This window comes from Brachyistius frenatus, unplaced genomic scaffold (genome assembly GCF_029030835.1).
Source record: "Brachyistius frenatus isolate BFR_SWC_R1_liver_20210118 unplaced genomic scaffold, ASM2903083v1 Contig_49, whole genome shotgun sequence".
Taxonomy (NCBI): Eukaryota; Metazoa; Chordata; class Actinopteri; family Embiotocidae; genus Brachyistius; species Brachyistius frenatus.
Genome location: NW_027210648.1, coordinates 940742 through 957170, shown reverse-complemented (window position 1 = coordinate 957170; position 16429 = coordinate 940742). Strand labels below are relative to the sequence as shown.

General features: G+C 39.6%; 1 protein-coding gene across 1 annotated transcript in view; it reads right to left on the bottom strand.

The window, feature by feature from the left end:
- The window catches only part of LOC138624093 (uncharacterized), an 87790-nt gene extending 73639 nt beyond the window's left edge, over positions 1–14151 (bottom strand). Inside the window, exons 1-3 of the mRNA XM_069703997.1 lie at positions 13999–14151; positions 8238–8359; positions 3347–3394 (exon numbers count right to left, since the gene is read on the bottom strand). Of these exons, the coding sequence (XP_069560098.1) occupies positions 3347–3394; positions 8238–8359; positions 13999–14056 (228 nt within the window). The 5' untranslated portion in view covers positions 14057–14151. The remainder of the gene's footprint in view (positions 1–3346; positions 3395–8237; positions 8360–13998) is intronic.
- Between the last annotated feature and the right edge of the window lie 2278 nt (positions 14152–16429).

Below are 16429 nucleotides of genomic sequence, written 5' to 3'. Positions count from 1 at the left end.
ACTGTGGCAAAAAGGGAAAACAACATAGAAGAAAAAGCGGTTTCAAAAATAAAAACAAGATAGAAAAGGAACTGGCACATTGAATCTGAGGTCATGATGAGCACTGCTTGCTCAAAGACTTAATGGCAAAAGCCTCTTAATGTTAACCAGGGGTGATTGCAGTGATGCATTTCAGAGTGATAGCAGAACAGCACCAAATGATTATTACTATCATTAGAGTCATTGCTGATCTACATATACATCTCTCTTTGGACAAATATGAAATGGCCGTGCCACTGCAGACATTAAAATGTTATTACACTGATGCATTAACTTACTGTCGAAGAGTTCATACAGTAGAACAAAAAATGTTCTCAAACTGCCACAGCTGCCACTCACAGCATTCACCAGTCCTGCCACTAACCCGTGTTCACGGCTGCTTGGTCTCTCAGTGGGACGTCTCTCAGACACTTACTGCTCAGTATCAATTATTGATGACAATGCCATCGGTACAATAGAAGACGACAAGTGCAACAGTCAGTTGGAGATGCTGCAAAAGTGCAAGAAATGTCCCCTCGTAGCTAAAATAAGAGCAAAGATGGTTGTAACACCTCTAAAATGTGTTTGCCTGCAGCCAAATACTGTCAGGGAAACAGAAAAACAATGAAAATGGCCTCCGTTTAACCAACACTGTCTTGCATTATTACAGTGAGATGAGAGTCTGCAGGTTAGCTTGACAGCTCACGGCTTGTATAACTTGTCTAAAGAACTCGGCTGGGCCAATGGACGGTGCCATTGCAACCTGCATCACGTTAACACAATAATTCGTACTATTTTATAATCAGACAATCTGCTTATTGAGGTTGTTTAAATATAGATTACGGGGTAGAAAAGTGAGGAAACACCGGGTAAGTAAGTGAGGATGGGCTGTGAATGGGATCAAATGTGCAAGTCGCCTTAAGCTGCAATACCACTGACAGCCACTAGAGGTTGACTCCAAAATGCCTTCACAGACTCCCGTTTATATTTATATATATATATATATATATAAATATATATATATAAATATTTATAAATATTAAATTTAATATTTAATATTTATTATAAATATATATATATATATTTAAATATATATATATATATATTTATTTATATAAATATATATATATATTTATATATATATATATTTATTATAAATAATAAATATATATATATATATATTTATATATCACGTTTATATTCCCGTGTGTCAGGAAATACAAACTCAATCATTTTTTTCCACTAATTCACTTAATGTTTTTAGCTAAAGTCACTCTGTCTTATTATTTTTCTGGCGATCCATCTGAAAATAACCCAGTCATTAATAAGAAAATAAGCCTCAAAAAGCTGTGTTTTTGGGGGCGTGCCTGTTTGATTGACCGGCCTGTGGTCCAGTCAGGTTTCCGCTATCAGTGGGTGGGGCAAGTCGTCGGGTTTCCAATCAGATTGAGTCAATCGCTCCTTCCCAACTCATTCAAATGTGGTCACTTCTGGCTCCTAAGCGCTCCGAACTAGCAAGATAGAGATGGCCACAGCATGAGCTGACAATGACTGACGTGTCGAAATGTCATAAAAGAAAAGGAGCACGACATGACAGCTCCCGAACTCATGCCAACATGTGCCCCCTGGTGGCCAGGTTGTACTATGACTCATACGACTGTTTATTTTCTTAACCATGGCATTAATTGTTGTCTGTATCAAACAGCAGAGGTATACGATAAACTGTGGTAACTGATATTCTGAGGAAACGCTACATTTTTTGGTAACTCAAGTTTATATTTGAAGGCCAACTTAGTTAGCAAGCTGGGAACACAGCCAACATATTGTCAAAAAAGATATGATATGTAGCTAGGTAGCTTGCAGTCCCTAATTATTCTTTATCTAGAAAATGACAAGACTACAGCAAGTGTCCACAACGGTCCGAGACAAACAAGCAGCAGGTGGAGGCAGGACCTTAAAACCACGGCTCCACCCCGAGATCACTACTGTGCACATGCTGCTTGCAAACCGCGTCATTAGCACAAGGTGGCAACACCCCTTTCTGTGATATTTTGGCTTCGCTTTTGGACAATTTGAACTGGATCTTAGGGGATTATATCAGTCACACAGCCATGTCAAGGAGAATATAATGTGTTGGTCCGCTTGGGCCTTAAAATCCTACTCATCACCCTGTTGGCAGACGTGTGTTTCTTCTGGAACAGAAAACAACATCACACTTGATTTTTCTTTTGACCCCACGTGGAAACTAACAGACATTCCTGGATGAATAACAAAAATCACTAGAGAATTCCTGTCAGACCAAACGTTTCATTATACTTACATTGCAGTGGGAAGCTGTGTGCGGATTTGTGTGTGTGTGTGTGTGTGTGTGTGTGTGTGTGTGTGTGTGTGTGTGTGTGTGTGTGTGTGTGTGTGTGTGTGTGTGTGTGTGTGTGTGTGTGTGTGTGCTTGCACACACATGATTTCATGTTTAAAATATCTTAAACTCTTGAAAGGTCGTTGTCAAAGTTACTGTGACATTTTCTTCTGCAGACTGGATCCCTCCCACACACACACACACACACACACACACACACACACACACACACACACACACACACAGAGAGAGAGAGAGAGAGAGAGAGAGAGAGAGAGAGAGAGAGAGAGAGAGAGAGCTAACCCGCTGCTGTAGAGCAAACAATGAATAAAACACTCAGTAGCCAGCTTGTGATGCTTTGACCCACGGCGCAAGCATGAATACATACAACACATCAACAGCATACTTCCTAATCTGAGATGGTTAGTAATGCAGCCACCTTATCCAGCATGCAACCCCATCTGTGATGACACATCAGCTCCACCATTTCATACGAATAAACTCACAAACAGCAGACACAATGTGTTGACAGAAAATTTGCATGAGGAATGTAACACAGGAAAGCATGATTAATTTCTGCTCATGAAATGAATACAGATTTTGTCATTACATGGCTTGTATCCTTTGCCAAATATTGTTAGGCTTCACCCTGCTTTTCTGCAGCGAGTGCTCTGCTGCAATAATAAGGAATATAAGACAGCTTACAGCTCATAAGCAACACAACTGCTGGTAAATCAGCTAAATCACAGAGCAAAACAAAGACCTGATTGCTCATTAGTATTATGGATCTGCTCTGTTTGAATCTGTTTTGTGAGATGCAGACACTGTTTAATGGCTTAAATGGTGTTTGCTTAAATGCCCACTACCTGCATTTCACACAGTAAAGATTAAAAGAATGAGACGTCATCAAATATTTCATTGAATTTGTATATTTCTCCCCTTCTCAAAACACACACACATCAATACACTTACCTTGGCCTCGCAGATGATGCAACACAGCCGGTTTTCACTCCCACTTCCCTGGAAAGAAACAAAATTTAAAAGTAATTCAGTGAGAATGAGCCATCAAAATTGCAGCTGGACTTGCTGCACAATGACACGGACGACAAATCATTTGTTTGTGTTTTAATCAATAAACTATGTTTGTTTGGGAAATGGTATAGTATTTTTTAACCCAAAGGTGCATTATGGATAATATTCCTTATGTATAGTACAGAGGTTGGATTTGATGACAGGTGGGGTCAACATTTTAGAAAAATAAAACTAAACAAATAACAACAAAACAGAAAACCATAACAAGGCAAAAATATAACGCAACAGAAAACACAACAATTCACAAAAACACAAAGAAAGCAGTTGAATCAACAAAATATAATACAACAAATACAAATCAGAAAAACAGTTCAAAAACAAAACAAAACACAACTAAACAAAGAACACAGCATTTAAAAAAACATACAAAACAGAAAACAGCAACATTTAAAAAAAGGAAAAACAACAAAAAACTGAAAACACAATGGTTTTCAAAACACAACAATAAAAGCACAACATTCCACACAACACAATACTGTTGTTGTTTTATATTCTGTTTGCACCTCAGGGCCTCGGTAGTTGCAGTAATTAATATTTAGACATATATATCTGGATGTTTTCTAATGCACACAATAAATGAACCACTTCAGATGACAGAAGTACACATGAAAGAAAAATAATGTTAATAGCGAGAAAAGCATTTGTACAAACACAAACCACAAATCCACTGCTAATATGCATGGCATGTAGGAGCACATTTTGTTAGATGTTAATGGCATATAATTATAGAACACTGCTATTAGGCAATGTGATTTTATAAAGAGGACCATTGCCCCAAGCAGTGTGGCCTGATTGCTGTGAGTGTTGGGCTAATGAATGTAAACCAGGTCTGTTTGCAATGATGAGAATTATCAGCCAATAAGAGAGAGAGGCTGAGGAACAGAAGAGGCTTATACTCGCAATTAAAAGGAAACCTATGCATGCACACAAACTCATTTATCACATATGAGAAACCTATCTAATGCATGTCAACGTTTGAACTCATCTTGTGTTCATCTCATTATGTTTTTCAACTCTTCACACTTTCTTCACACACACTCTATCCACTGAATCAATGCTATATTTAGCTCTTCGCCATCACTTCTTGTGGTTCATTTCAGAGGATTACAAATTCCAAATGTATTTTTTTTGTTTGCAGAATACTCTTCTTATTAACCTCAATAGAAAGAAACCACATGTCTATGAAAAAAACAAACAAAAAAAAAAAAAACATATATATTTATCTGTGGGGGTCCCAAAACCTTTTGGAAAGTAATGGTGCACACTGGCGTCCTGTATTTTCTCAAGCCTTCGGTGGGCCGGGCAGTGAGGCACACCAGGCCATGCTCGGCTGGCTGGTACGAGCCATACAGTCCTCCCATGCCCTTGTACTTAGTGCTGAGAGGGGTTTCACCCCTCTAGGAATGCACTGCCTATAATGAGGGTCAAGGGTCAAAGTGCTGCCTCGCCTGGAGGCCGGGATCTCCCAGGCACACTCAGTCACTGACTCTGTCCCTATATTTAAATCCTGCCTCAGGACATGTTTTTCAAAGGGCATCTCCTAACTAGTTCCTGGTTACTAATTAGTTTTGTGCCATGCTATTTGTCTTTGGGAACCTGAACAAGGAAGGGAGGAGGGTGGCAAATGAGGCAGTCTAAAAAAAGATAGCGTATGGTTTGCCTCACTGCAGAAGATAATCATTCAAATCGTCCTCTGCTGCAAACATGCTGAAGTATGTATCAACAGTTGAAATGAATGCCAGCTCTGTTTTGCTGTGTTTGAATTCAGCATGCCGGCTCTTTAGTGACAACATCTGCGTGATACTGTTGTGACTGAAACTAAATAAGGACCTGGAATTTGCCCTTTTGTTTTTTGTTCAAGCTGTTTTTAGGAGTGGTAACGGTGCATGCTATCACTCCCAGCTGGCTGGCTCTCTCGCAAGTCAAATCATTATTGGATTACATTTTCTGGCTTCATAAAATGCGGTTAAGAGGCACTTTAGACATATGTGCATGACCTGCTTTCCAGAGATGGCTATCAGAGCAAAAGTGACAGGTCAATTGCTGATTTCTGTTCTGTAAAAGGGAAAGGGGCTGCCTACCCTGAGCACTCTAAAAGGTTGCCTTCTCTCTCTCTCTCTCACACACACACACACACACACACACACACACACACACACACACACACACACACACACACACACACACACACACACACACACACACACACACACACACACACACACACACACACACACAACTAAAGTAGTCTGCCAGCTTCAGCACACACTCAGCTGAGAGCGGGGTTCTGTGTTTGAGTGTGTGTGTGTGTGTGTGTGTGTGTGTGTGTGTGTGTGTGTGTGTGTGTGTGTGTGTGTGTGTGTGTGTGTGTGTGTGTGTGTGTGTGTGTGTGTGTGTGTGTGTGTGTGTGTGCCTGTTTGATGAGCCTGTGTGTGTGTCTGTATATAATTGTATAGTGGGAAGACACACACTTAATGGAAGTGGCTCTTCACTCTGACAGCTGGGTGGTGCAGATGAAAGGTCTGCTGTAGCATGTTGTCTACCACTTGTGGAGTATCCAAAGAGACCCAAAGCTCACATGAATGGACAGCACAAAAGCAGACACATTTTCTCCTTGATTAATGTACAATGACTGGTGTACAGCGCAGCTACTTACAGATACTGTATGTTATGATACAGATGTGATTATACAGAGCTGAGATTTGTTTATACCTCACATTAAATCAGGCAGCAACCAGAGGCACAGATCTGGTACTTTCCAAAAGTGCATTAGTGACACAGATGAAATGAATTTTCAGTTGATCTGCTCTGTGGCTTTTTACTCAGAGCAGCACTCGTATGGTCGGAGTATGTACTGCAGATTTGGACATGTTCTGACTTCAAGTCCTGGGAAATGGCTTCCACAAACAGTGGAGCCTACATTTCCAATCATGCAACTTGATAGTTTCTCCATCCTGCAAGGTAACTGTCCATATTTTGAAACTCCGTGACTACAGTTTGCAACACACGCTTTTATCTCAGTAGATTTTCTAAACTGGAGCCCAATGTAAAAAGGAAAAACTTGAGAAAACCTGAAATTTGAAGGCAACAAACTTCAGCAAAATTTTGAGTTCATATAAATTAGAATTGTCACTTGTGTTAATTTAGTCTGAGTGGCAGTAACTGTAAAATCTGTTTGCTGTACCCACATTAAATGATTAGCTTGCGAATGAGGTTTAATTCCTCTTTCATTGTGTCATGACAGCTTTTGCTATTCTAATCACCAGTTCTCAATAAAACACATAATGTAGTTCCTTAATTTGAATGAAATACATTTCATGAGAAAGGGAAGTGTCCAAATTAAAAAAAACCTTCCATATCTGACCATCTGACTCCTCTGAGTCACATCGCGCATCAAAAAACACACAGCGGCTGCCATCATGTGACTTTTTCTCTTGAAAAAATAATATAAGAATTTCTGGAGAATTTGAACCTCAATGAAGTACGTGCTGGGAAGTATATAAAAGTACAATGTTTCTGAATAACTTCATTTCATGACCTCAGTAAACGATTCATTTATTCAGCTTCAATCATGATTCTAAGTCCTGAAAATTTAAATCGTGATGATAATTATCTGTTTTGGTCTCCACCAACTTTAGGGGAAATATTTAACTCTTTAGCGGCACAAAGCTTCACAATATTCCCCAACTGGTGGCTGCTACTGATGCACTGATATGAGGGGTGAAGCACTGAAGTGAAACTGCTAAAGGAGGCTAAAAAGCTCCAAAGAGTTGAGGGGGGACAGCAGAGTTTTCTCCAAGCTACCCATTTCACATTACACACAGTTATTTGATCCTTTGCTCTTTTAAAAAAAACTACTGTATGATGCTCAGATCTCACGGCCATTATTTGTAGAGTCATTATGAATGAACCCCATGTAAGGCAGTTAAACTGTGTAACATCATGTAACATGAACAGTTCATCAGGATATCTATCCAAACAAAGTAACAAGTGCGCTTGCATGCCGTGTGACATAAAAACTCATGCGCGTACAGAAGAGCTTTATTACTTTTGTGGAAGACTGCAGCTCAGGTGTTAAAGTCAGCCGCTAAATTTGCATTTTCACATCAACACACCTCTTCACTCACTTTTTAGCTTTTCCCTTTCATTTCTGGAGAAATACTTGGTACACATTGGTAATTATACACTCTGGCAATTCAGTTCTGGCAGCAGCAGCAGCAGCAGTTTGTTGGGAATTCATGGTGGAAGAGTAATTAGCATGAGCAGCAATAAGCACCATGACCGAAGAGAAAGAGAGATGTATGCCACCCACAGAAACGTACATTTCATCAACTGAGAAGAGTGTAAGGTGATCTTTTGGGAGGAGCAGCACAAAAACAACACGTCACTGACCGCTGTACAACTGCTGATTTGAGGATGTTAATGATCTGTTCTGCAGTCGGTGACCGGTGTCAGGTGTATGATGGCTTCCTGGATTTCTGCCAGTCCATTATGAGGCACTTCTCACTGTCTTAGCCTCTGTGTTTCAACTGTATAACAATGACGTGTTATCACTTTTAGCAACCCTCATTAAAACTAATTGGGATTGCTATTTGAAAGGTAGCTCATTAGGCAGTAATGTTTTGTCTCAATAAGGAATGCTCACACGGCAAACAAATTTATTCACTCTTAGAAACCCAACAAGGACGTTTCCCATTTCGACAAATGGCTGATGAGGAAAAACAGCCAGACTGAAATTCAAAATATCAAGTCATGGAAAAGTCGTTCTTACCCTCTGGATCCATGTGGATAGACACACGTGATGGGCAAGTAAATTCTTGCAGTCACAGAAATTCCTTAGTGGGTCGCTGGCTTGAAGTTCACCGTCCCTGCATATAAAGCACTCGGATGTCTCTGCAGAAGAAGAAGAGAAGATAGAGGTTATGAATGGTTTCACATGGCATCAAAGGCTAATCCCTGATTTGCGTTAAGATTCATATCAAATATTCTCCCATCAATGCTGTTACGTATTTCTTATTGCAGCAGTCAACACACTGTACAGCTCCCTTGAGGATTAGACATGTATTCTGATCTCAGTGGAAATGTGGCAAAGTGAATCAGGGCTTTAAAGGTAATTGTAGCAACTGACATGACAATAAACACAGCGCCGTGCAGGAAAAAATAAAATTATATTTTCTTTTTAATGAATTATTTCTGACCACTAGAGTCTTGCTCATGATTTGATTAATTTGGACCATTGCTAACAGCGCAATAATTTGGTTTACGCCCAGAACAAGAGCTGGATATGGATCTGTTTGTTTTTATTTGGCCATTTTGTTACCTCAGACCAAAGTTGTCTGTAGAGATGCCATGAGTCAAGTCAATTACAGTGCTGCCCCTGTTACTGTTGAGAAAAACCGAAAGATAAAGTTTTACAAGGTAGTTTTACTGTACCCATTGACTTATCAGTCAGATGCAGTCAATGTCCAGAGATCAAAGGTGACCTCAAGTCCATCCTCTACTGCATTATCTCAGGAAAGCCACGAGGGAATTTCTTCAGATGTGGCACAAAAACTCACACGGACTCAAGAATGCATTTGATTTTGGTTGCCAAAGGTCAAAGGTCACTGTGACATAACAAAACATGTATATTGCCACAACTCCAAAATTAATACTCTTAATCATGAAAACATTTCACACAAATGTTTAACAGGATAAAATGGTGAAGTGATGACATTATATATCCAAAATATTAATTTCACTGTGACATCAAAATGTTCTGCAAAAACCCTTTTGTGGCCATTCCTCAACACCAGCACTCATGAACAGGAGGGACAATTGTGACCACATACTTCACTTTTGGTCAAATACTGAATTGGTGACACTAATCTTGGGTGTCCACCTTAAAACGATGGTGACCGTTTAGATCTTCTGTGCCGTTGGGTTGAAGAATTTGTCGCTTCTCTTCAGCAACATCCACATTTAAAACGTAATCAACTTTATTGGCCGAGCATGAGAACACATAGGATTCCTTCATAGTCTTCACAACATACATGAGTCTGGACAGATGTGGACGTAAACTGCAACTTGACTGGTTGGGGTTAGCATCCAACCGCAAGGTGATAGTTCTATTTTCCTACTGCCGAGCTATCTTTACTGCTGCTAGCTTTGATTTTATTGAGCTTGCATGGTTTAGCAGGAAGAGGCTGAGTTACATGACCTTTTGGAACTGATCCAGTGGTTTCTGAGTTTACAATAAGCGGCAACCAACAGTGACGTCACTGATTGGTTTGTGGTTTATGAAGCCTCCAGTTTGGATTTTGGCCGGCGGCATTTTGCTAATCCCGAATGGTTGGGAGCAGGAAGTGACCATATTTGGACGAGCTGGGGAGGAGTGAGCGGTGGATCTGATTGGAAACCTGACAATGCTACGTTCCGCCCACCGATAGCTGTATTCTGACTGCACCACAAACCTGTCATCCAAACAGACCCGCACTCAAAAACACTGCTTTTTGAAGCTTATTTTCTAACTAATGACGGGATTATTTTCAGATGGACCATCAGAAAACTAATAAGAAGGAGTGACTTTAGCTTGCAAAACCAAAGAGAAATTTTGATTGACTTAGAGTTGTATGAGACTAGTTGAATGGTAGTCTATGGAGCCAGCACCTAGCGGCACCCGGTGGTGTCCACCTCCTTTTTCAGACCCGTAAGCTACATCCACTTTTATATAGTCAATGGTTTACATCTCGTATTTACATGCATTTTTTCTTATCCAGGTAAGTTACAGATCACATATTGATACCAGTTTTAAATAGGGTTTTAATGCCATCAAATATTAGAAAATGTGACAATGTCTAACGCGTATCCCAGTAAGTGGGCACACTATCACATGACTAACAAAATTCATGCACTGACAAAACATTCACGCACATTGAATTCTAAGACGCTAGTACATTTGTCTTCAGTGGATATTTCATGGTTTCTCCTGACTGGTTCATAGAATCTTAACAGGATTCACAAAAATGCGTTGTGACCTGGTGTGTTGCAAGACTGTGTTTGTTAACAGGGTGTAAAGAAGGATCAGGAGTTAGTAATTTGTTACCAACAAAACATTATTTTCTGGCTTCACAACTTACAACGGCTGCTTTGAACTCCCAGCTGAAACAAAGCCTAATGTGTTGCAGTAAAATGATCTGTTGCGGTTCAGTGAGGAGTGGACATAAAAGTGGAATGGAAGACATCATGTGCGAGCTGCCAAGCATGTGGTCCCGGCCCTAGGCTGGGGTTAGCCACAAGATTTATCCATTGTTTTATGCTCCATTGTGCTGCAAACAGCATCTCTGATTTAACAGCAAATTTTGCCAATATCTTTGTCAGTGATGATTCCCAAGCAGGAGCTTTGAAGCTAAATATTGGACAGTAGCTAGAAGCCAGATTTGCTGATTTCATCCCATAGAAACACTGAGAGACAGCAGCGAGGGGTAGCTGTCATCTGTGCGCTCGCCTGAATGTGGGATGAACTGCTGCCTCAGAAGCTCCTGTCTCTTTTGGGCCTCTCGTTGAACCACATTGCTTCAGGTGAAAATCCATCTTCTGAGGAGAAATCTTTTAATCAAAGGGTGGGTTTTTAATATAACCCATCACAATCTGTGTAAGCAGATTTTATTACTGACCAGGCATATATCTCTACTTGCACATCTCCGAGACAAGTTGTAAAAGAGAAATAATATCAACTTTTTGTTTTGGTTTAGTCCTAAATTGGATGTTTGGAGATAAATGTGTGGCAGCCACTTGTTTAGCTCCCTGTTACTGACACCAACCACCTGGCCAACTACTTCCTGTGAGTCACTTTCCAAATACTACCGTGTGTCAAATTTTTTCTGTCAAAATAACTCGGCATGTGCTGAAGAGTTTGCAGAAAATAATGGATCCACGTAGAGACACACCTATAGAGTATGACAGTGCAGCTAACAGGCAGTCTGCGTGATACAGCAGCCTGACCGAAAATATTTCCAAAGTTACTGTGATGGCAGTTTCACCAATTATACCCACAAGTCCTTTTTAACATGTCACTCCCCTGAAATCTCTGCTGCTTTTACAATCATTATCGCAAGCCCCGAGGCACTTCTAGAGCTAAATAACAGCACTGCTGCTGAGAAAATAACTAGAAAACAACATTACAACAAAGATGTAAACATGCGGCATGTCAATTGTAGCCGAGCTGACATGTCTGCGTGATCTGTGACTCCCATAATTAACTGTCAGCCATGTCAGCGTTCGGCAACATTTCACATGAAGGTGGGTGCTCGACTAACTGGCTGAAGTCGCCCTCTCTGCACGATTTAGCAGCTAACAAAACTTCCTCTGTGCAGCAGCAGCTCTGGGCTGCGTTGTTTCCATACAGGGTGACGATGTTATCACAGAGGAGAATGTACCACCACACAACTCTTTCAAGAGCTCTGTTTATGCTACTTGACTGTGTGAAAATGGCTTTAGTTGCAGGCGTTTGTCAGTGATGTTTTAATTCACTGCTGCTAAGTGTCACACACATGAATCACAGGAAAGAAAATGACACAAGGATAGAAGCCATCATCCCCGCAGACACAGTCAAAGAGAGCAGTGTTATTTGGAGTTTGAGACACTGTACGGTGCATTACAAAGTGAACAAATGAGGAAAATGCCAGATTGGGATAATTTAATTGTCCGTTGCATTGCTAACGACCTCATTAACGAAAGAATGATGGGAAATCAGCATGGTCTGGGCGAGGAACTGCCTGTGTGACAGCCATCTGGCTACAATGAGGGGGTGGGGTATGGGGGGAGGGGGGACTTGTAAGTTAACACCACGAGCATCACAACTTCCAAGTGCGGGCCTAGAGCACCTCTAGATGGAAGCTGCTATTATTGTTTTACTCATTAAATGTGAATTCAACTTTTCTTTTTCTGTTCATTTATTGGATTTATAATTTGCGATTCTAGTCACAAAATGAGATTAGAGAAAATATTAGGAACACAAGCCTCGTTCTGCGGCGCACCTTTTCCATGATTCAAAACTCTAAACCTTCAAAAATCCTCGTCAGATTCTTTATCCACTGCATATCTGGAAGATTTAAATATATAAAAGAAGAAAACAAGAAAGGCACAATCGCTCAAAGGTGGATTCACTCAGAGTTTTCTCAGTATTTCAGCACTGGGATTCACGTCTAGGATATGAATGCTTTAAATTACACACCTGCAGTACATTTATCATCTAATAATAATCTGTGTATGAGGATATATTTCATACAGAACCTAGGCCCATATCTATTCAGCATCTCTCTTGTAAAAAAAAAAAAAAAAAAAAAATTTGTGACTGGGCTTGTGCAGACTGCAAAAGAAATGTAAAACTGAGGTCCTTGAAATATTAAGGCAACAACTTTGCAGAAGTGCAGACTCAAACATTGATAGCTCGTTTATTATATTATATATTACACAGATTTATTCATTCCAACAATCTGTTTTAATGTAAATTAATATAATAACATCAGAGATGTGTTCATTTTAAATGCTATTCCCAAGAGAAGGTGTAGTTTTGGGCACCATTAGTTAGCCTCAGGGTTGTTGTAGCTAGCAGAGGAATATAATGGGTCAAATAGTTCTTCAATTTCCAAAGAATGTGGTTAAGGTCTGTTTATTTGTTTCCATCATGCCTCTACCAATGTGAGAGAGGCACGTGTGGGTGGAGGCCAGCAATCCTCCATATTTCTCTACAGCTCTGTATTGAAATATAACTGGTAAATGACACGGTGTTTTCAGTAGTCTGACGGACTTGATTCAAATCACTTTACTGTGACTGAAAGCGGCAGGCGTGCGTTAACCTACAGCCTATTATTCAAATGGCTTATTGGTAAATATAACAATGAAAATAAAATTGTTTGTTTTGGCCTTTAATTGAATGTGTTTATTCTGGTCCATAAGAAGACATACTTTGAAAATAACTAGCAATAGAATGTAATTGATGTACTTACAGGATTTTTATTTAAGATCAACACACAACAATAGGACAAGTAGAAACTGGCTTTTATTTCATGCCATTTATGATACATTAGCATATAGTATTTAAAGTCTTAATAGTAGTTTCCAATTTCACCGCTCCTTCAAAGTACTTTGGTATAAATATAAACTATAAAGATCAATCAATGTATCAGTGGATTGAGAAACAATTTATGTGTGACTATTTTAGTAGACAAGTACTTATTAGGTTATTTTCTTAAAACAAAATGACAGTAATTTGATAAATATATGAGTTTTTCTATGAGGCATGGTTTTGAAGTGACAGAGTGTATATTACTCCTTCATAAATCAGGCAGCTATTAAACTTAACATATATGCAAACATGCTTGATAAGATGGGCTGAGGTCTCAGTATTGTAACATCTGGATGGCAGAGAGAGTGGACGTTACCAGAAAAACAAAGACCAACTACTGATTACGTATGAAAAAAATCAACTTCAAAGTCTACTACACTGTATGTTCCTCATGAAATGACAAGCACACAGATACAATACGTACCTATAAACAAACTTCTGCATGACTCTGCAGGAGACAGTGGTTGGTACTCACTGCCCATTTCTCACCCTTGATAGAGAGAAAACTTCTTCCACCCTCTTCGGAGTATTTGCAGATACCAGCCGTTTCCTCCACTTCCTTTTAACATTCCTCTGTTTTCTCTGTCAGCAAATAAACAAACATTTAGAGACACATCAAGATGTCACGACTGACTTTCACTATTGTATCTGCGCTGCCTCCTACTGCACTAACTGTCAGCTGATAGTTCTGCCTTTTCGTTTGTACGGAAGTTGTGAAAGTGAGCAGCCAACCACAGCTGGATGCTGGAGCACGTCAGGACAGGAAGCCACACAAAGAAAAAAAAAGAAAGCGAACTCAGCAAACATGCAGCGGTGTCTGTCAAGAGTGTTTGAGAACAGATGTTGTGGGCCATAAACTGAGGAATCTAACATACCAGAAAAGTAGATTATTTTTCATTGCAGCCACTTTTTTTGTTTTTGGGAGGGGGGCGGGGGTAAAACTATACAAGGTTGATCTTGTTTTATAATGAAAGAGAAGCATGTAATGGAAGAGAGTGCTTTCCTAAAAACAACACTGTGTTGCAACAACCCATCATGAAAGCTCACTTTGGGGAAATGACAAACAGATTTTGGAATTTCCCTCAACATCTTCCTGACTACGAACATCAATGGATAGTTGCCCAGTAATGAGTGTGATATTAATTTCTCTCTTAACCAGCTTCATTTTTCAGTTCTCCTACAACTGATTTCTGTCTTAGAACTGAGGCTATATGGCACAAAATGGCACCATGAACATTTTTTTATCACATCAAGACTCCCTACACTCCCTAAACTAAATTCCCACAGAGACACAAAGCCAGCATGAGGGCAAACTGTATTTTTGCCTGTCATCACCTTGCTCATGGAATTAACATTAATTAGTGGCAGCTGATATGAACTGCTGCTGTGAAATTGATGATTAGCACAGCATAAAATGAGGCTGAATGTTTTGAACACTGACATTTGCAATTTTGCAATTTTTTCACATTTACACATTGTAATTTCCATTCTCATATGCAGTTAAATGCTCACTACTGCGCCGAGATATACATGTATAGCAGACAGAACACCGCAAAGAAATGATACGATTTTGATTAGCTTTATTTTAGGTGATACCAATCCATCCAAAATATGGATGGATCGCCTTGCAGTTGTTTTCCTCGCCAACCAGACAAGCCGCTGTTGACATCCACATTTGTCTCGACTCATATTTTATACTGTATGTAGTGAAGACTTTTAAGGATTTTTTTTTTGTTGTGTTCATAGGATTGGCCAATAGAGCTGATTCTGATAGAACCCAAAGTTGTCATAGTAGTAGTAAACAATGCTTCAAATATAAATGTTGTTGCAAAGAAGCTTAAAATTCTAAAACATTCGTCACATACAACTTCAACCTGACACCACAGAAGATCTGTACAATCACCACAGGTGGACACCCAACATTAGTGTCACCAATTTAGTATAAAACTAAAGGTGAAAAGTGATCACAATATCCCCTTATGGCATCGCATTTACAAGAGTGGGATGCACATGAGTTAACCACCAAAATGTAGTAAGTTCATCTTTGAGTCCAACGATGGATATTAAATTTCAGTGACCTTTCACCTTTGGCCACCAACATCTTGCAGTTCAACCAGCATTCCAAATGTTTGTGCCAAATTTGAAGAAATTCCCTCAAGGCCTTCTTGAGATATTGTGTTCACAAGAATGGAATGGATAGACAGAATGAATGCTAGGTCCGACTAACTTCGAATTACTTCCTCCTTTGGTCCAAGTGAACCTGTGTGCTAAATTTGAAGAAATTCCCTCAAGGCATTCCTCAGATATCGTATTCACAAGAATGGGAGTACAGAAAGTCACTGTGCCGTTGACCTTTGACCTCTAAACTCTAATCAGTTTGTCATTGGGACCAAGTGAACGTTTGTGCCAGATTTGAAGGAATTCCATCAAGGTGTTTTTGAGATATCACGGTCACGAGAATAGGATGGACATATGGATGGACTTAAGTTAACAAGTCCAAGTACGTGACTTTAGATAAATACTGTAAGGACTGAAACAACTAATGTGTGGCAGTTAGACAGTTCAGTACTTATTCTCAAGGTGTTTTCTCTTGTGAAAGTACCCTGTATACCCTGTGATTTAACTCCAAATGTTACAAATCTATATTTACCATGTAGATCCATGTAGATCAGCAGCTGGTGAAGATGCTGAATTTCTGACTGGCATATGAAGCTTTAGCTTCATTGTTTTAGCATAATATTATGTGTGTAAACCATTGTGCTTATTGAAAGGGGCAGAGTGTAAGAATTAGTGGCATCTAGCAATTCAGGCAAGGCGAGTTTATTTGTATAGCACATTTCAACAAGGCAATTCAA